The sequence below is a fragment of the Zingiber officinale genome, chromosome 4B, assembly GCF_018446385.1.
Source record: "Zingiber officinale cultivar Zhangliang chromosome 4B, Zo_v1.1, whole genome shotgun sequence".
NCBI lineage: Eukaryota > Viridiplantae > Streptophyta > Magnoliopsida > Zingiberales > Zingiberaceae > Zingiber > Zingiber officinale.
This window is the reverse complement of record NC_055993.1, coordinates 109713096-109733752: the sequence shown is the minus strand read 5'-3', so window position 1 is coordinate 109733752 and position 20657 is coordinate 109713096. Positions and strand designations below refer to the sequence as shown.

The 20657-nt window shown below is 35.6% G+C and overlaps 2 protein-coding genes across 4 annotated transcripts; one reads left to right on the top strand and one right to left on the bottom strand.

Annotated features, from left to right (window-relative positions):
- Positions 1-3045: 3045 nt before the first annotated feature.
- LOC121976024 (long chain base biosynthesis protein 2a-like) lies at positions 3046-7475 on the top strand. The gene is made up of 12 exons (XM_042527999.1): positions 3046-3447; positions 3568-3633; positions 4853-4941; positions 5162-5307; positions 5390-5514; positions 5604-5697; positions 5778-5941; positions 6042-6203; positions 6281-6407; positions 6511-6677; positions 6923-7030; positions 7105-7475. Exons 1-12 carry the CDS (start codon positions 3316-3318, stop codon positions 7192-7194), a joined length of 1470 nt encoding a protein of 489 aa, XP_042383933.1. The 5' UTR covers positions 3046-3315; the 3' UTR covers positions 7195-7475.
- A 79-nt stretch (positions 7476-7554) lies between these two features.
- Positions 7555-13053, bottom strand: LOC121976025 (dihydrolipoyllysine-residue succinyltransferase component of 2-oxoglutarate dehydrogenase complex 2, mitochondrial-like). Of its 3 annotated transcripts, XM_042528003.1 has the most exons (14): positions 12916-13037; positions 12780-12838; positions 11925-11985; positions 11820-11847; positions 11600-11670; positions 11428-11502; positions 10352-10407; positions 10200-10244; positions 9832-10098; positions 9660-9754; positions 8570-8660; positions 8385-8495; positions 8077-8271; positions 7555-7991 (listed from the first exon to the last, which is right to left on the bottom strand). In XM_042528003.1, the coding sequence occupies exons 2-14, from the start codon at positions 12798-12800 to the stop codon at positions 7800-7802; spliced, it is 1308 nt and encodes a 435-aa protein (XP_042383937.1). In that variant the 5' UTR covers positions 12801-12838; positions 12916-13037; the 3' UTR covers positions 7555-7799. The 3 variants fall into 3 exon arrangements, with proteins under 3 accessions (XP_042383937.1, XP_042383935.1, XP_042383934.1); XM_042528001.1 differs by lacking the exon at positions 12780-12838 and having other exon boundaries at positions 12916-13053; XM_042528000.1 differs by lacking the exons at positions 12780-12838; positions 12916-13037 and having other exon boundaries at positions 11925-12754.
- Positions 13054-20657: the final 7604 nt, after the last annotated feature.

The following is a 20657-nucleotide window of genomic DNA, read 5'->3' as shown; positions in this document are numbered from 1 at the left end:
AACTATGTTGCCTATTTATGTTAACTTGTGGATTTGGGATTTAAATGAAGAAAAAAAAACAGAAACCATTATCTAAAATCTGTCTGAACATGAACAATGATCACATAGGTATATCTAGAGGTTAGAAACTTTTGTGAATGTATACTAATGTACAAAGTTTAGTTGAGAATAAATAAAAATTTGAGGAGTTCTTTAGAAGCTCAAATTTGAGCAGTCTTAATTAGATGATGTCAAGATATGCATAGAACTTTAAAATTTAGGGTGAAAGTAGAGGCCATCAAGGCATATTTAGAGATTCAACATGTGAAGGGCATAAATTGTCATGGCAGCCTAAAGACTTTATTTATAGCTTCATGATTTGAGTTGACAAAAACGAATTCTGTCAAGTCTTGTTTAAATGTTCGAAGATTAAGTTAAACATATACAAAGGCGACTTAGCAATGCTTAACATAACAAGAGTTGATGTATATTGTATAGATTGGAAGCCCAGGTACTTGTTTATAGGCTCGGGATTTGAGTTGGCAAAAACTAAGTGCGTCAAGTCTTGTTTAAATGTTCAAAGATTAAGATAAATATATGTAAAGGCCGTCAAGACATGTTTTAAGTGCTGGATAGTATTTTTATTGTTCTGGCTTATAACCATCAAAATATGTATCTTTGAAGCTTTTCTAGAGGTTTTAAGGATTTTGAATTTAAAACAAAGGTACAACACATTTTGAAGAATCAGAAAGAACCGCGGACTGGTTTTCAAAATTGGAAACATCATATTTCATTAGTGTATTTTTTTGGTTGCGACATGATATTTTCCATGTATGTTTTGGGAAAAACGTGGCCAATTTCAGTAGTCTTCATAGATGAACTTGGACAGGTGGAAAGCATCTTATTGGTGTGTGTTATGATGATGTCAAAATTTAATGCGACATGTAGCCTTGATGGTTGCCATCTTGGCAATGAATAATATGATTTGTTCTGGGTTTCATATCAATAACGGTTGATTGAGATTAAACCTTGGTTTATATAAAATCTGACGGGTTGCAGAATATGCAATTAGTACTCTGTGTCGTTCATAAACGACAAAATTGTCCTTTAGTAGCAACAGTAAATTTTGTATTCCCTTTCTTCTGGTTTCATGTCACCTCTTCTTTATTTTTTGTTTGAAGCCTTTCGTTATTTCTTTGAGAGCAAAGGCATCAAAGTTGGGGTTCTATAGATTTCCATTGGTTCCTCCAGCAACAAGGTTGACAATGAGTATGGAAGTCTATCCGTTTCTGTATTCTTTATTATGTTCTTCCGTGCACTACTTGCTGGTTTGGTGGTTGCTTGCCCTTTTGCATGATTTCACTTCCGTTTCTTTTTTTGTGATGTATTTGTCAATAACAAGGCATCCAATTATATGCCATGATTTTGCTTTCATTTCTCTCGGTGACGTCGTTTTGAGGGTTAATTCGATCCTGCCTGTACAGGCAGTGCTTATGCTTATTAATTGTTTCTCTGGAGACTCAGAAGAGTTCTCAAGCATGGATATGACTCCCTTCGATAAAATTTTGTAGTTTTGTCCTCTGGACTTGTGGGAGAGAGCAAGCGATAACTCTTCCTGCCGTCTTGTTCTGTGAGTTGTGGGTACTGGATTTTAATTCCCCAAATAAATGAAACTTAGTCTAGTTTCAGTTTAAACCATGATATAAGTTCAAGCTGAATTTGATTGAACTTGATTTATCATTTTAGTGATGATGTCTTGACTCTTTATATGTTTGTATGGAAGATCCTCTCGATGCTCGAAGGTGATTGGATAAAGTTGGTTCAATTATCGTATGTTATGATGTGTTTAATCATGAATTTTGGAATTTGATGGCGACTGAGGCGAGAATTTCGCATTCCAAATGGCCTTTATATTTCTTTCATTCGGTGATGATGGAAATTGTTTCTGCATTTTGAATCTTCTATTTTTCAAAAAAGAAAAATGTCACATTTGATCATTAAAATATCGCAATTATTCTCCATCTACATGCAACAATGACTATTTATTTTACTCTTTTTTCAATTATCCAATTTTTTTTAAAACACCAAAAATTTTTGAAGCTTTTATCCCTAACTAATTTTCCATTTATGAATATAATTTTTATATCATTACCTAATAAATTAATCCTGCTTTGGACAGATTAAAAAATCTTGTTATTTTTTAAAATAATATCTTTGTTTTCTTCACTACTTCATCGAATTGCATCCAAAAGATATTTCAGTTCTAACCACTGAGCGTATTCATTAGATAATGAAATTTAATCACTAAGCTTGGTTTTAAGTTTGTCGATATCATTAGTTAATTTTTTTTATCCAAAAAATCTTTTTGATAAAAAATTTAACCATAAAGTTAACATCGATCGTCTCATATTTTAAAAATCAAATTGCAATCAGAAAAAATAAATAAATACGGGTAAAAATTGAAATGACGTCTATCATTTTCATCTATCCATCTCATTTTTAATTAAAATTAAATGTGTATCGAATTGTAACATACTTTTAAGAATTTTTTAAATGAATTTTTTAAATGAATATCATTTTTTTTTAATTAATATATTTATATAGACTCCTTTATATCACTCGATTATGTAAAAGTTATTATAAGTGTAGAAGTTAGTTGTTAGTTTTTATATTATATAGAAATAAGTTTATGGATTTTCTCAGTATAAAAATTAGTTGTTAGTTTCTACCGGTATTCATTTGACTTTAATTAAAAATGAAATGTCATACGATTATAAATGATGGAAGCTCGTATAATTTTTCCTTAATAAATAATATAGTCTTCGATTTGATAAAAAAAATATTAATATTAAAAATTTTAGTTTGTTAATATTCGGTCATTATTAAGTTGGGTTAAATTTAACTCTAAAAAGTTATTTTTAATAAAAAAAATATAGTAATTTATATATTTTATTATTTTAAATTATTTGTAATAAGATTAAAATAAAAATATATAATTCAATAAAAAAATTTAAACAGGAAGAAAAAGACCGCTGACTGGTAGAAATCAAGTGAAAGCCACCTTCCTCGTCGTCTCCCCCGCTAGAGTAGAGGCCAGAAACCTCTAATTCTACGTTCAAACCTCGTTCCATCTTGAAGAGACGCCATTGACGACTATTCTCCTCCATGTAAACCCTCCTCCATCTCTTCTCTTCACTCTCCATGTATCCACTACATCTTCGACTCCTGCCGGTTCTCTTTGATCAATTCCTCTAGAACGCTGTATCCCTTTCTTGTTTGCGAGATTGAGAGAGAGGGAGAGATCCGGAGGCGGTCGAATTCTCCGGTGGTGGAAATATGGTGAGGTTGCCCTACTCGACCGCACTCACGACGCTGTTCAGCTATGGCCTCCTCTTCGCGTTCGGGCAGCTCAGGGATTTGTTCCGGAAGATAATCGATTGGTTCAAATCCAGCTCCGAGGACCTCAAGGTCGCTCCTTTGTGCTTTACTAGTGATTCGTCTGCTTCCCTCGATCGTGTTTTTTAGAATTATTTTGGGGTTTTTTGGAATCGGATCTTGAGAGGAATTCCTTGATACTGTATGGAACAGGGGTATGCGCCGATCTGCTTAGGGCTGGAAGACTTCTATACCCGGCGCCTCTATCTGCGCATTCAGGTGTTGTTTCTCAAATCCTTATCGAATTCTTCTTGAAAATTCTTTGTAGTTTCTAATTAGTGTTCTCCTTAATTATTCATGCCTTTTACCTTTTCCAATAAATCGAATATCTACTTGTTGAGGTTAATTACAAAAATGGTCCTACAAAAGTTTGTTCTAGATAATATAGTCGGGGTATGATATCTTTAAAAAAAAACTTTTCATTATTTCTGGTGGAGGATTGTAAGAGGCTTCTCATTCTTGATAAACGTAGACAGCTATTTTCCTTGTAAATTCTGGTTATTCGAGCACCTTGGGGATAATTTTTTTTCCCCTTCTAGACAAACGCTTCCTTGACCATTTCATTTAATGCATGTTCTCTGAAAGTTTGTTAATCAAGTAGAAAATCTGAAATTAACTATTTGATGAAAGTGTTTCCCAAGCCGCTTAAGTTTCAAAAACTCAATTCAATCAGTTTCCAATTTCTATGACTTAATAGCCTTTTCCATCTATGTCCAGATCTCGGTGTTAGCACTTATACCCATTCCCTCCCAAAGGCTTCTTTCATGGCTTCATTGGTGCAATAGACTGGTGGATAGTTCATCATACTATGCAATAAATGTACCACAAGATGAACAAATTCTTGTAGATAAGTTTTGAAATATGAAAGATTAGTCAGATTTTATCTAAGGACAAAAAATAAGAGGGATAAGAAAGGGGAATAAAGTAAATAAGGAAACTCTTAGCATTTGTTCCACTTCCTTATATGTGATATGTCATTTAAAAGTTCTTTCTTATTCTTCATTTGTTCTAGGTAAATACTTCCAAATCCAAGAGTTTTTTTTTGCATCTGTAGGTTAAGAATTGTTTATAAAGAGCAAAACATAAAATGAAATAATATTCTTGTTATTGAAGGTTGCAGTACATTGATTGTGTGATATGAACATGCCCTATCGGCTTTTAATAAAACTAAATGATCGTCTTATATCGACTCTGGATTATTTTAATATATCATGCAACCAGCCTAACTTAAACTTGGGTTTAAAGTAAGAAGTATGCATACTCGTTTGAGTTTGTTTCAGAGGATTAACTGATATATATGACATCAGACTAAGTTCGATTCTATCATAATGTGAATGATTCACTAATGATTTAAACTCATCTAAATCATCTTGAGCATAAGCAGTCTGTTCCTTAAATGAATTGGTTATCTTGCAAAAACAATTTACTCGATGTGCAGGATTGCTTTTGTCGACCAATTGCAAGTGCACCAGATGCTTGGTTTGATGTGGTGGAACGGTACTCCGAGGACAGTAACAAGACCTTACAGTAAGTATATTGATTTTCATCAGATACTTGGTAGTTATTTAATATTACCAAAATTTCAACTTTGCCCATGTATTTGAGCTTTATAAGATGTAGTCAAGTCATACGTCTATATGATGTAATCCAATAGTGATATCTATCAAATGATGTGGAGTGCTATTTAAGATTACTGCACTCCTTTAGAACTTCTTGACAATTTTAACTTTTTCTTATAATTGTGCAGTCGGACCTCGAAGACTTCCAAGTGCCTTAATCTGGGATCCTACAACTACCTTGGTTTTGCAGCGGCTGATGAATACTGCACACCTCGTGTAATTGAATCTTTAAAGAAGTATTCTCCCAGCACCTGCAGTATCCGTGTTGATGGAGGTATGTCTTCGATCTTTCTAGGTTGCAAACAAGAGTCTTGAATAAATGTGGCATCAATTTAAGTTTTATTTGAGTGGAGCAGGAACAACTGACTTGCATACTGAGCTGGAGGAGCTAGTTGCAAGGTTTGTTGGAAAACCAGCTGCTGTAACTTTCGGCATGGGTTATGCTACAAATTCTACCATTATTCCTGCTTTGATTGGGAAGGTTTGTATAATTTTTTTATGGTAACTCTGAGATTAAGGATGGAATTCAGTGTTATTTAGTTCGTTTATCAACAATCTGATGTTATATAGGGAGGACTCATCATTAGTGATTCTTTGAATCATAACTCAATTGTAAATGGTGCTCGAGGATCAGGTGCAGCAATACGTGTTTTCCAACACAATAGTAAGTTCCTAATCTTCCAAGGGCATTTTAAACTAGCTCAAGATTGGCTGTCCTCAATGTTTGTTCTCATCTATTTGTAGATGTGGCGCACTTGGAAAAGGTCCTGAGAGAACAGATAGCTGAGGGACAACCTCGAACTCACAGGCCATGGAAGAAGATTATCATCATTGTCGAAGGCATATACAGCATGGAAGGAGAACTTTGCCCGCTTGCTGAGGTTATAGCTGTTTGCAAGAAATATAAGGTTTGATCACAATTGCATAATTCTCTGTTGGTATTTTACTGTGATTCCTCTTTTTATGACTATAAAATGAACAATTAGACTTGGTATTTTATGGAAACAGGCATACATCTACTTGGACGAGGCTCATAGCATTGGTGCTGTTGGGAAATCTGGCAAAGGAGTCTGTGAGCTCCTAGGAGTGGATCCAGCTGATGTTGACATCATGATGGGCACATTTACAAAATCATTTGGATCCTGTGGAGGATACATTGCAGCATCCAAGGTTCTCTTGGCAAAAAACAAAGTTAAATTTGCCATTGTTTAGGGTGAATTACTAAATATCTAAAATTTCTTGTTTAGGAAGTTGTCCAATACCTAAAGTACACTTGTCCAGCACATGTTTATGCAACTTCCATGTCTCCACCTGCTGTGCAGCAAGTTATATCATCACTTAAAGTCATTCTCGGAGAAGATGGATCAAGTAGAGGTAAATTAGGATGACCTTGCTTAATCCTCAATCTATACTGTTGCTGAATTCTTGTCTTTCTGCTAGTAGTTGGTATGTCTCTTATTTGGTCAGACTATACCAGGGTCCCAGAAACTTGCACAGATTCGTGAAAATAGTAATTTCTTCCGATGTGAACTTAAGAAGATGGGATTTGAAGTCCTCGGTGACAATGACTCTCCGATTATGCCAATAATGCTTTATAACCCAGCAAAGATTCCAGCCTTTTCTAGGGAATGTCTCAAGCAAAATGTACGTTATAATCCTTCCTGAAACATATGTTGCATGTTTGTGAGTCGAATATTACTTGAGACTTGAGAGCTCTTACTCTCTCTTTACATAAACAATAAGTTACACTCATGGACATGTAGGCTGTTTTCAGTGACATAACTCTGCAGCAGCTCATTCAATCTTAGGCCATTTACAAACTAGTCATTTTAACAGGAAGACTATATGTTGTAAATGATGGATCTTTCCACTGCATTAACTTATTGCAGGTTGCTGTTGTCATGGTTGCATTTCCTGCCTCACCTCTTCTTCTTGCTAGGACTCGAATTTGCATATCAGCTGCACACTCTAGGGAAGATCTGCTTAAAGGGCTGGAGGTAAGTTCATGCCTTGGAGACTAAACTCGATTAGCTTCATCTCGAATGATCCTGCCTATTTTATGCTTCTCCAGGTTATTAGCAAAGTTGGTGATCTAGTGGGGATCAAGTACTTCCCCACCGAACCACCAAAGCATGAGACCAAAGTATACAAGGTGGAGTAGAAAACCATTTAGTGTGGATTGATCGACCGAAAAATCACCTTACTAGAAGCAAATTCAACCAATCTATCCATATGATAAATTTCCTGTGTACAATGTAACTAAGTTATGATAACCAAAGATGGATTTGTGTTTTTGTATACCCTACCCTCTCAATTCTAGTGTAGAATCAAAGACAGTTTAATTTGGTTTCTTGTTTAATTTCCTCTCAGGCTGTGTAGTATGTATTTCTTGTGTAAGAATGTGTTTTGCTAATGAAACTTGTACATGATTTTCCTTGTCAACCAAATGTTTCAGTTTTAATTCATGACAGGGCGGTCGGTCGAGTCAATCCATTTACCAACGAGTCAGATGCAAATTAAAGATTTTGACCCGACATTGAAGCCGTTTATGATCCATTAACTCAAATTGACAATGTTCAATGTGATTGTGGAATCTCAATTCCACAGAAAATCAAATGTATAGTCTCTGCTAAGGAAACAAAGTCATGATGCAACTCACATTCTCATTGATGTATCGAAAAAATTGCGGTAGGAATTAAATTAAATGTTTCGCAAAATTATTTTGCCGCTGAAAAGCATCAACGAACCATCAGCCTTTCGGTGTACCTACAAGTCGAGGAGTAGCCTTCGTGGATCTTCAACCACATCTTTAATGCGCCGCACGAAGAAGACAGCTTCTCTTCCGTCAATTAGTCGGTGATCATAGGTCAACGCAATATACATCATTGGCCTCGAGACAATGCTACCGTCAACCACCATCGGTCGGGGCACTATGGAGTGCATGCCTAATATGGCAGACTGAGAAGCATACAATTGGATTAGTTTATCGCACAAGAACTCATGAGTACATATTCAAAGCTTTGAAGACATTAAAGTTCATTACTTGTGGGGGGTTGATGATTGGGGTACTCAGGAGACTTCCATATACACCACCATTTGAGATGGTGAATGTGCCTCCAGCCATCTCGTCTATTGAAATGGTTCCATTGTTTGCCTTCTTAGCAAGGGTGTTAATCTCCTTCTCTATTTCTGCAAAATTCATTCTATCGGCATTACGGATAACTGGAACCACGAGGCCCTGTGAGATTAGGGACGAATTCAGAATTGAACTCCTGAAATCATTCCAGCGTAGAACACCATCCATAATGTAATATCAAATAAAATGCTTAACATTGGTTGACTTCTACAAACCTTAGGTGTACCAACAGCTATACTGATATCAATATAATCCCGGTATATGATGTCATCGCCGTCAATGACAGCATTGATGACTGGCTGGTTTTGGAGTCCAGAAACAGCAGCCTAACATCCATGAAAAACAACTACGATTAAACGGGCAAATAAAAGGAGAACCTGTTGTCGTAGTGCAGATTTACCTTTATAAAACCGGACATGAGTCCCAACTTCACACCATGCTTTTCCAGAAAGGCATCTTTATATTCAGATCGGAGCTTCATCAGATTAGTCCTACAATGTGCAAACACCAAAGGTTTAAACAGGAAGTAAATAAGAAAAAAAAAAACATTATCTTTTCTTCATATTTCATTAAAAAAAATCCAATAAGAAAAAATTATTTGTGATGGAAAGGCAAGCTACAGATTCCTAAGCACGAAAAATTATTTTGTGTGCACCATCATCACTCATACACTGTCACAACCTACAGTACATCATTCCAGTCAATGGAACAGTTTCCTACTTTTAAGTTATTTTTTTAGATTATTCAAAAGTCATATTTGTTTAGAATTGAGAATTGATACGTACAACTTGTTAATGTTAATCAATTTTATTCTAGCATTCTACATGGCATCTTTGATTTTAATAATTAGATGCTCTTCATTTGTATTTCATGAATGAACAAATTAAGCATCATCCCTAATGGAAAATGCTTATTTCATGGGGAAAAAAAATAATTTAACACATACAAAAATTTATAAGGTTGAAAAAAATTGACGATGTAGAATAGATTATAGATATAATTGATGTTTAAAGAGTTCATCACTTGGAAAAGAAGTGGTTAAGACTTTAACACTTGCACTTAAGTGAAATTGTCATTCACCTCCATTAACCTATGAATCATCCTCTCTATTATTAACATGTGGCAAAAGGCGATTCGCTCACCCCCAGCGCCCTGCCAACCCATCCCTAGGCTAACACGGAGGAGGTAAATCACGGGTAACTACTAACTATTAGTGCAAGTGGTCAAGGCATGGGGGTCTCTCTATTATTAACATGACACTAGATGGAGTGAGTATCTCGTAATGCTAGGAAAAATAAATGTAAACAACTACTTCGTTTTGTTTAGGCAACCAAGCTGACTCCATGTAGCATAGGAAAAATAATCATATCTCTGGTGCCTTTTTATAATTATAAATGTGTACTCAATAAGATAAATTGAAGATAAAAAATGTAGCATGTTAGACAATTGTCTCAAAAGGAGCAGAATGAAATAAGAATGTAGATGCATACATGTCCACTTCATTAAATGTGGTCAATAATGCAAATGTATTTTGTGAATCCTTCAACCGTGTAGCAACTCTTTTCCTTAGTCTCGGCATAGGAACCTGTAATTGTAATTGATTTTATATTATGGATATCATTTATTCATGCAACAATAGACCTTATGTCAAACGAGACTTACACGTCTTTCCCTTTCCTTGGGAGGAAGTTGAGGTTCTGAAGGTGAGATTTTAGGGGATGGAGGAGAGGGTACTTTTGGCTTCTCTTTAATGGGAGCTTCCACTTTTGGCACTTGTGCATCAATGTTCTTCTCAACAGGAACGGCAGGTGAAGTATCCTTACCAGCTATCTCATCTGATGGTGCTACATGAGTGTCGGTAGGAGCAGACTTAGAGATAACAGCAACTTTGGTCCCAGGAGTCACTGTATCGCCTTCTTTGGCAATGAACTATCAATCATATAAAAACTCGATGGTATTAAGTTCCATGATAAAAATGTGAAAATATAAACAAAGCATAAAGAAAAACACAGAAAAATAGATCCTCTGACCTTCTGAATAACTCCAGCTTCAGGACTAGCAACATCAATAGTTACCTGAAACATATATAAATAGTATTACAAGAGTTGACTAACGGATTATGGATAAAAACTTAATTAAGTAAAAAAAATGTCTTAAATAAGATAGAAATAGCACTTGAAACCTTGTCAGTTTCAATCTGGGCAATAGGTTCATCAACTTCAACTCTATCACCAGGTTCTGTTTCCAATACCAACAAAATAAGACCCAGATTTGACTAAGTTTCACAAAATAATCCGCACTCACTAATTGTGTAGGTATAAATAAGATGAGAATAAATTGGATCAAGTATGAGAAAATAAAATTAACAGTATCTAGTGTCAAATAAATTGGATCAAGTACAATAGTCTTAAGAAGGAAAAGGAGGTAGAGCAAAATTAATGGCAATCAAGCACATCCTAAATATCTTTGTTAATACCAAGAATAAGGCCTTACACAATGTGATTGCATGAAATGATCAATGTTGTTGATCCCAAGTATGGTCATTCTTTTTGCTGAATTAGCTTAACAAAGAGTAGAGATAGAATGAAGCCATGAAGATTTAATTATCTAGCTAATATTAATGTTGCTGCATTCATTGCCATACAAAGTTTAATGGTGAGAAAAGATCAATGTTACTGACACCTTGTTTTAGTCATATCATAATCCAGAATTTGATAGTCAAAAGTGATCTCCAGATTATACAGTGCCCGAAAGCAAAACAAAATATGGCAGTACTTTATCATGATAGAAGGAAAACCTATTCTTGTGTGACAGTATGCATCATTTGCTATTCGGACAATAACAAAAATATGGTTGAATCTTTATTCCTTGTGACAAACAAACATTCAACTCAAGTTCAAGATGTAACATCTAATTAAAACATAGTTGTACACCGTATACAACAAAGAGCGACACTGTTTTGGTGATTCAATGAATACTAAGGGGGTTTCAAAGATTTGTAACCTTGTCCATACAATGAACAAGAGAAGTTTTTGCTCATAATAGCAAATTTCACTGACTCACTATTTATGTCATAAAACTGATGTCCACCTTTTACATTTCTCCATTTAGAATGCTTTTTCTGTTGATCTAGACCAACCAGTAACGACCATTCATGTTATGTGCAAATGCATAGAATGCACACATACATGTGAATACAAGTGTATGTACACATATATACACATACTGAAAAAGAGTTAGAGAGAGATGATTGCATACTCTTTAGAAAATTTGCTAAAGTCCCATCAGTTATAGATTCGCCCATGAATGGGACAACAGCATCAACTAGATCACCTTTAACATAAGAAAAGGTGCAAGTAAGAACTCATTTACAGAAGAAAAAAAAATTAGAAACCTAACAAAGCTATCAAGAAATGTAAAGGAATCTCACCATTTTCAGAAGAAAAGAACCTACTCCACAAGTTGTAGGATGTTGACCTTGGGAAGAACTCCATAACTTCCCTACACACTCAAAGAGAAATGCATAAAACAAATTCAACTTCCAGAAGATCAAATGAAGCTAGTAAGTAAACTGATGTGGATACAAGAATACAAATCAACTACACAAAAGAAATAACAATTATTTGAGGAAAAAAATATAGGATGCTTACCTCATAGGCTTTGTACAAACAGGGCCACCTGAAAGCAAAACTAATGTGAATACTAACATTGTATTACCTTTATAAATGAAATTTAGTCAAAGAAAAACTGATCACCAGGGAGAATGTAATGGCTGATCTGTCGGGCATGACCATAACTTCTCATTAGAAATAAGGCCTGAAATAAAATGATGCAGATAAGGATAATTAGTGCTTCAAGGTACCCATTATAAAGTAGATATACATAAGTGAGACAGAGTAAATTAACCATAATCTACTATCAAGTTTACAAGCATTGCAAATCATTGCAAGCCATAATCAGCAAAAACCTAAAAAAAGTTCCAAATCCAAATAATATGCTAACGTATAGAATTTGTATGTTTAAGGAATAATCATATATTGCATTATCTATTGCAATTCAAAAATGCTCATTGAAAGTTAAAAATTGAAATTGAGGCACATTCGCATCTCTGTGAACTTTTTCACTTTGGTAGTGTGTTCACTTCAACATTAAGAAGGCTGCAGGTTAATTTGATGATAATTATGAAAAAAAAACATTATTTGTTTTCTATTTCAAGGGAACAACGAGAAAAACACACACACACAAAAAAAAACTTGTTTTGGAGAAGTTGCCCATAGATTCCAACACCATATAGCGTAAGAGAACAAAACCCTAACAAGGATCTCGACTATGGGAAATTCAACAAGTCCTTATTCGCTACTCTTTTTTTTTTTTAAATTTCTTCTCCCAATTCGGCCTAGCTCGCCTCAATCCAGATCTACATCTCGCCTTGCTGGAAATCACCACATCCCTACCCGAAGAAAAAATTCCTCTCGAACAGAAGGAGATTAAAAAAAAACACAACTCCTCTTCGCTCGACTTTAAGAACTCGCAAGGTCACAAAAGCCCGATCCAATAAACGATAAGATGATCACAGAAAAACAAGAAAATGTAAAAGCCGCCGTCTTCACCACAGGAACACTCTCTACCATCCAATTGCACCATCTTTTTGGCACTTAGCACGCCCCAGCTAGAGAAAAGACGAAATCAATTTTTTCCAGATCTCAAATTATTGGCGGGCAATTGAAAGGAGAAGAGAACCCTTACTGCAACGGGGCGACGAACCAGACGACGAGCGAGATGGGAAGCCATCGCCGATCGAGCAGCCACCAGCACCTACGGAACCGCGGAACTCTGGAGCAAGCGAGTACTGCAGGTAAAAACCTATTCCTTGTTTTGTCGTTGTTGTTGTTGTTGTTTTTATTGATCGATTATTCTTATCGACCTGGTACGTTTGTTATAATTACGTGTCTGCCACTTTGTGGCGAAGAGCGTAAGAAGTAAACGCATCGATACTTAAATTAACGCTGTGCTTACTTTGCGGGAGAAAGAATTAGAAGGAATTAAAGCCTTGGGTGTTTGGGCAGAAGTGGAGAGAAGTAATTTTCCGCCCTCCATTTATCTAAACTAAGAATAAATATGTCTAGAGAACGATTTATAAATATACATAAGTTAGTTATGTTCCAAATCTATTCGGTAGATGAATCAGATGTTCACATCTACCTATTATAAAGAAAAATATGTTTGAAATTCTATGAGTCCTCTCCGGACGGTCTAGTCACTGGTGTATGAGGTGCTGCCAAGAATTAATAATCATATGTAATTTACCTCCTTTATATTAACTCTAAAATATATTAGGGACGCTAGGAGCTAGCACAATTCATACATTAGGCATAGAAAATTTAAAATATAGTTTAGCAATGAGAGTTTAATGGTTCGTTAACTTATTAGCATGCTTGGGATTGCAAATGAATTGAAAGTTTATGAACAAACTTGATGTTTAACTAAATAAGAGGTACGTGTTGGTAGTGGGAGATGTGGCAAAAATCAAGAAAATCACTCGTTGGATTACTCAGGATCCGACTTCCAGAGTCAGTATATAGTTGACTGTTCAATCGACTGAATAATCACCAGTTGACCAATCCAGTGGATTAGTTGATTGGAGCTCCACAAATCGAGAAAATTTATTTTTCTTAATTAATTATGTGTTCTATGTGTTGATTCTATGCATATTTTGAATTAAAATGAGATTGTTTTTTTTACTGATTTTGTCGGTTCTATACTGACTTTATAATTTCAATTCAGATGACATAAATGATATACACTATGACTCGTGGTGATGTGTTATGAAATAAGTTGAGGGAGGCTATCCAAGAGATAGAGTATGATCCTGTTTATGGAATCAAAGGACACATTGGGAGACTTGATAGATTATTCTGAAGACTCAAACAACAGGATTTTCTTATCTTGGACAACTATCGAATTTTGGCCATAATATGGTCACTACCGACAAGTTTCAGTAAAGTAGCACACCATGTGTGAGGGCACTATGAATGGCACATCACATATGCAGAGTTGCATATAGAGCTACTTCACCATGTGGATTAGGAGATACCACCTCACGAGGAGGATCCAAAAGAGGTTCTATAAAGAGTTCTTATACCAGGTTGTCTCATATCAATGTTGCCCCAACTGAGAATAGAAAGATAGGATTTGGTTGATTACTACCGCGTTGATGTCTTCCTAGTGGGAGTAGCAATGACCTATCTACTACAGCCCTAGAGTCAGTCCTAATAAGAGTAGTGTTATGTTTGAGATGTGTTCTAAGACAATCGTCTTATGGTTTGTACTATTTATTTTGATAAATAAAAATTCACTATTTAAGTGCACATTGTTTATGTGTTTAAATGGTCTCAAACTCATATACTAAATACCCGCAATATGATTCATATCATAAGAGGATTTGTGATTGAATTACAACTAGTGAGTGTCTCTATATATGTAATTATGAAAGTATTGGAATATTTTTTACTCAATGAATTGATGTATCTAGACATTATCAATTCTGTGAAATTAACATGAGTTATATTCTTTGATATGACCAAGTAGTTGTTACTCACTAGTTGAAGACATTGGGACGTCGAGAGTAAAGCATGGATGTTAGTTATGGTAACTAGTTCATTAGAGTGGCATGCAGTAAGACTTCATATGGTTATCTATATATATAAATATATCTGTGAAGTTCTTACTACAACCCGAGTGTAAGTTTCCTTCAACTTGAGGTATTCAAGTCACTTTGATTATGGAGATTTATACTTTGACATCTTAAGTAATGTATCTCCTTGGAGATGTGGACCCGAGATGATTGGGTATAAGTCGAAGTGTCCGAAAGTGTTTGGATAACCCACAAAGGATTCACTGTTCCCTACAAGGAGATGTAATCCTATGAGCACTTATCAGGGGTTGTTATTGAAAATCTTTACAAAATATCACATGTTAAAAGTATGAGACTCTTAGCCACATGATTGGAGTAATTTGAATTCACAGGACAAGTAAATATTACTTGGATCAGCCTAGTGGAGACAGATACATAGACCATATCCTGAACCAAGTGAATATAAGACGAGTGAAAGGAATGAGACATGACTCATTATAGTTGTCGAAGGGTTTAAAACTTGTTCTTGAATCAACTATGATTTTCTGGTTAATTGAGGATCATAATATATTACTAGGTGTCCACTTATTATTGATATATAATTAAATAGTTAATTATAGATGATCAAGATAAATCGGGAGCCTATTAAATTACACACACTATGAATATCTGAAAGATGTAAAATAAGTTTGAGAATTTGATTCTCAGTTCAAGAGATAAGAAGTAAAACAGCTGCTAAAGGGTTTAAAACTTGTTCTTGAATCAACTGTGATTTTTTGGTTAATTAAAGATCATAATATACTACTAGGTGTCCACTTATTATCAATCTATAATTAAATAGTTAATTATGGACGACCAAGATAAATCGAGAATCTATTGAGTTACACACACTACAGGTATCTGAAAGATGTAAAGTAAGTTTGAGAATTCGATTCTCAGATCAAGAGATAAGAAGTTTGGTTAGACCAAACAAAAGACAAATATGGAAAGATATTTGTCGAAACGAAAGTGTGGATGAGCCATGACTATTGTAGAAGATATGGTTTCATAATGATTTGATAATAATCCAAAAGAGGTTTGGTTTAGTTATGAAACAACTTGGTTTAATAATAAATCAAATAGGTTTTGTTTAATTATGAATCAAGATGATTTAGTTTTGAACCAAACTTATTTTTAATGGTAATGTATAAGATTGGGTTTGCTTATTGGGTTGAGGAAATAACTTACTCCCCAAGTCATGTAGAGATTTATAAATACTCCTCTATGAGGAGAAACATATTAATGTAGGTTCATTGTGTTGGTGCAATATCCCTTAGGTCAAGGTTGACTGGTTTGACCAAGCTTGAGTCCTGGTCATAGTTTCGATGTTTGACAATACATGTAGACACATGGACAATGCAGGTGTAGTTGTTCATATGGGGAGATTCTGATCAGGGACTAATCAGTGTGAATGAAAAAGAGTCAAGTAGGTATACTTGACTGGAAGGAAACCCTGGTGAGTGAAGCCAGGTGAAAGTCATAGTGAGTGAAGCTAGGCAGATGGAAATCCTGGTGAGTGAAGCCAGGTGAAAGTCCTGGTGAGTGAAGCCAGGTGAAAGTCCTAGTAAGTGAAGCTAGGCAGATGGAAATCCTGGTGAGTGAAGCCAGGTGAAAGTCCTAGTGAGTGAAGCTAGGCAGATGAAAGTCCTAGTGAGTGAAGCTAGGCAGATGGAAATCCTGGTGAGTGAAGCCAGGTGAAAGTCCTGGTGAGTGAAGCCAGGTGAAAGTCCTAGTAAGTGAAGCTAGGCAGATGGAAATCCTGGTGAGTGAAGCCAGGTGAAAGTCCTAGTGAGTGAAGCTAGGCAGATGGAAATCCTGGTGAGTGAAGCCAGGTGAAAGTCCTAGTGAGTGAAGCTAGGCAGATGGAAATCCTGATGAGTGAAGCTAGGCAGATTGAAAACCCTAGTGAGTGAAGCTAGGTGAAAGTCCAAGTAGGTCAAGAGAGTGACCGGATACTTGGCATGAAAGAAAAGTCCAAGTGGGTCAAAGGGATTGACCGGACACTTGGTGAGGGAGTCCTAGCAGGTCAAGGGAGTGACTAGATGCTAGGCATGACGAACCAACAGGTTAAGGTTGACTGGATGTTGGTTTGGGAGGTTCGGGACTTGGTTTTGGGCAAAAACCAAGTGCTGGATCGATCAGTGGATTGATCCAGGCTCTGGATCGATCAGTGGATCGATCCAGACCTTTCCCAGCGAACAGAAAGCCTCTGGATCGATCAGTGGATCGATCTAGAGGTCTCAATCGATCAGTGGATCGATTGGGACGCTGCTACTTCGCGCGATAAGCGCTGGATCGATCCAGGCGTTATTCCAGAGCACAGAGGCGCTCTGGATCGATCCGTGGATCGATCCAAAGCCTCCCCAATCGATTGGGAATAATCGAATCGATTGGGATCCGACCGTTGCGTCGTATTTGAGCCGCAGGCGAGCGTTGTCTTCGGCATCTCTTCACAGATTCATTTCAGATCTTCACCAGCTCATCCACAGTTCTTCTCAAGCTCGAGATCGCCAGTTCTTGAAGGTTCTTGGAGACTCTTCCAAGTCAAGAGGCGGATCAAAGCAAGAAGAAGAAACTAGGGTTAGGGTTTGTGCACTCATTGTAAGCTTGTAAGCTTGTATTTCTTTACTACCCTTTCTTCTTCTTGTATTGAGTCTTGTAGGGCTTCTCCGCCTTTGGTAGTTATCATAAAGGAGAGTTTTATTAGTGGAGGGTGTGTGTGTTGGTGTGGATCCTTGGACTAGTCACCTCTTGTGAGGTGGATACCAAGTAAACCAACCGTGTTAGCGTTGTGTGATTTGTTTCTGTATTTTCCGCTGCACATCTTCGAAGAAACAAGCAACGCCGAACACCGGACACGCGACGAGCTATTCACCCCCCCTCTAGCTACTTTTGGTCCTAACACATTGATTTAGGTTTTTAGAAAACCCTAGCCACCCTCTCTCTACTCTCCCTCTCCTTGCCACCAGCCACCAATAAGTTAAGGGAAAATTTTCTTCTAAAGCTTCTCTGCTTCTTCTCCTCTTCTTGGATCGCATCACCTCTACGCTTGGCTAGTATCGATTGGAGGTGAACCTTGTTGCTCACCGGAGTTGTCTTGAAGATCTCGGCATAAATACGAATAGAGGCGAAGTTCGTGAACGTCGCTAAAGTTGATACTCTTTTCCCTTCGCATCATTCGTAAGATATGCTTAGAATAATTGTTATTCTTTTATTTCGTAAAATTTTATTTTTCCCTTATGTTTGCACGTGTTGTATCTTGCATACGTGGCTGTGTGTTGTAATAAATTAAGAATTTATTATATTTTTATTTGTTTGTTGCGCACGTTTTGTTAAAACGTCTAAAACACGCATCCGCATCAGACTCATAACATCAACAGTGGTACCAAAGTTTGACCGTGCTTCAGCATAATCGTAAAAAATATTTTATAAGTCACAGTTGGTCATAATTTATTTTTTAGAATTTTTCTAATTTTTATTATGAATTTTTATTTTTGGGAAGTTTCCTAATTTATTAGAAAATTCTATCTTTGGAAATTTATTAAAAAAATTTGAAAATTTCTATTTTCAAAATATTATGTAAAAATAAATTTAGTCATAATTTATTTTCTAAAATTTTTCTAATTTTTATTAGGAATTTTTATTTTTTTTTTGAAAAGTTTCCTAATTTATTAGAAAATTTTATTTTTGAAAATTTTCGTTTCTAGAAATATTCTGTAAAATAAATTTAGAAATTTTAAATTTTGGAAAGATTCTAAATTTATTTAAAAAAACTTCTACTTTTGGAAAGTTAACTAATTATTAGGAAATTTCTAATTTTGAAAAAAAAATAAAATAAATTAAGAAAATTTTAAATTTGAAAAATTTTGAATTAATCAAGGAATTCTAATTATATATTTCCTAATTTTTTAGGAAATTTAAATTTAGGAAATCATTTCCTAATTAATTATATTTTTTTAATAGAGAATTACTTTCTAAATAAAATATGTAGTTAAATTTTAGAAATTTATTTTCTAATTTAATTAAAAAAATCTTGATTTGTGAAATCAAATTTTAAGACATATTTTATTTCCAAATAATATTATGACAACTATGAAATTATTCATGCTATACTTATATGTCATCTAGATGCATTAGATGCATATTATTATTTTGTCATTTGTGCGATTTGTCATGTCCTTTATGTTATGCGTGTGATATGTTATATCATTGTAAAATGATATGCTCAAGGAATACGGAGCACAAAATGCACAAGGAATGACTCAGCATTTCCTATGTGGAAAAAAACAAAATAAAAAAAAAAAATGAAATAAACAGCGAAGCTTTTGCCCTAAAATCCCCGCGGCTTCTCCTTCTCCATCCGCAACACGACTTCTCCTCCACCCACATCCGCAGCTGCGAGCTGGTAACGGTGGCTGCGAGATAGCATCGACGAAGGACAAGGTGGGGTGACGGCGAGGGTGACGACATAGGGGAGGAGAAGCAGCGGCGGAAATCGGGGATATGAAATGAGAGAGATGAAGGATGTGGAGAATGAAAACTAGGTATTTCTAAATAGGTTTCCTCAAAGTCATTTATCCCCTTAAATATTTAATACGAATTCGATTTAAATGCTGAAAATTTTCTATGTTTTTTTTTTAAAAGTTCCATAATGTTATTCTTAATTAACTTTTATTATTTTATTATTATTTAACATGAAATCCACATTGGCATAGTAGGGATGGGTGGAGAGCTTCTAGCCTTCTTTAGCCTTTTAAGAGAATCATTTTAATATCTGTATCACATATATGCTTCCATATAGTACCCTGATGAACACAGTCATATTTAAGATAAATTTCTTAGTGTTTGCTATTTAGAAATGATATTGTGCTAATTAGTAACTGGAATTAAGATAATTTTCTATTTGAAATAGTAATGTGCTATATAATTTCACTATCCTTCTTGTTTTTGATATGGTAAGCTATGATTTCACTTTGAGACATTGCATGTTCTATTTTAAGTGCTTCACTCCTAAAATAGCTAGGTTTCAAATGATTCTATGAACAACAATTTCTTGGGGAATTTCAAGGGTGCTTTCCCCTCACCTCTCTACCTATGTTTTCAGTGAATTAAGTAGTTCACCATATCATGTTTTACTCTTGTAGGAAGAGAAGCAAAAGGCAATGGTCACTGAGATGGTTGAGAAACTTACAAGTGAATGCTGGGACAAATGCATCACTGGTAGGTCTGGCAGCGAGTTCAGCTCGAGAAAATCGACATGCCTTACAAATTGTGCTCAGCGATATTTGGACATGTGAGCATGCTCATCCAGAAGAAATTCCAGTCAATGCAACAATACAAACAGTAACATTTGTTGGACATATGTGAATGGAGAAGAGGTGGAAGAGGTATGAAGCTCCATTATGAATGGACTTAGTCCCACATTAGAAGTTTCAAGACATGTTTGTTAGTTTATATTGATTCACATGCATTAATAATATGAACAAATGTATTGGGAGAGATTCTCTTTCATGCGTAAGTGTGCAGGGTGTGCAAATCTAGGGTTTAGATTGTACAGAACTAAGTTGATTGGTGATCGAGTACGACCTGTGTGCGCCGAATGTGTCCACTTGCTTTGTCATTCAGGACGCCTTGCACACTAATTCCTAAATTATTTTGTCCAATAAGATTTCTGTATTGGATGAAATGGATGATGTTAGAGCTGAACCTTTTGTTCTTTCACCACTAGGCCTATTGTTATTCGCGGGGACTAGACCTACATCCTATGCTTGGGATGCCAAGTTGGACATTACAATTATAGGACGGACCACAATGA

Excerpts from the sequence above, each read along its gene's own strand:
- LOC121976025 (XM_042528000.1), bottom strand. The coding sequence starts at position 12,078 with ATGGTTAATTTACTCTGTCTCACTTATGTATATCTACTTTATAATGGG. Across the intron at positions 8,496-8,569 it reads TCATGTCCGGTTTTATAAAG|GCTGCTGTTTCTGGACTCCA; the intron begins GTAAATCTGCAC and ends CATGGATGTTAG. Across the intron at positions 8,272-8,384 it reads TAGCTGTTGGTACACCTAAG|GGCCTCGTGGTTCCAGTTAT; the intron begins GTTTGTAGAAGT and ends CTAATCTCACAG.
- LOC121976024 (XM_042527999.1), top strand. The coding sequence starts at position 3,316 with ATGGTGAGGTTGCCCTACTCGACCGCACTCACGACGCTGTTCAGCTAT. Across the intron at positions 5,308-5,389 it reads CAGTATCCGTGTTGATGGAG|GAACAACTGACTTGCATACT; the intron begins GTATGTCTTCGA and ends TGAGTGGAGCAG. Across the intron at positions 7,031-7,104 it reads ATCTGCTTAAAGGGCTGGAG|GTTATTAGCAAAGTTGGTGA; the intron begins GTAAGTTCATGC and ends ATGCTTCTCCAG.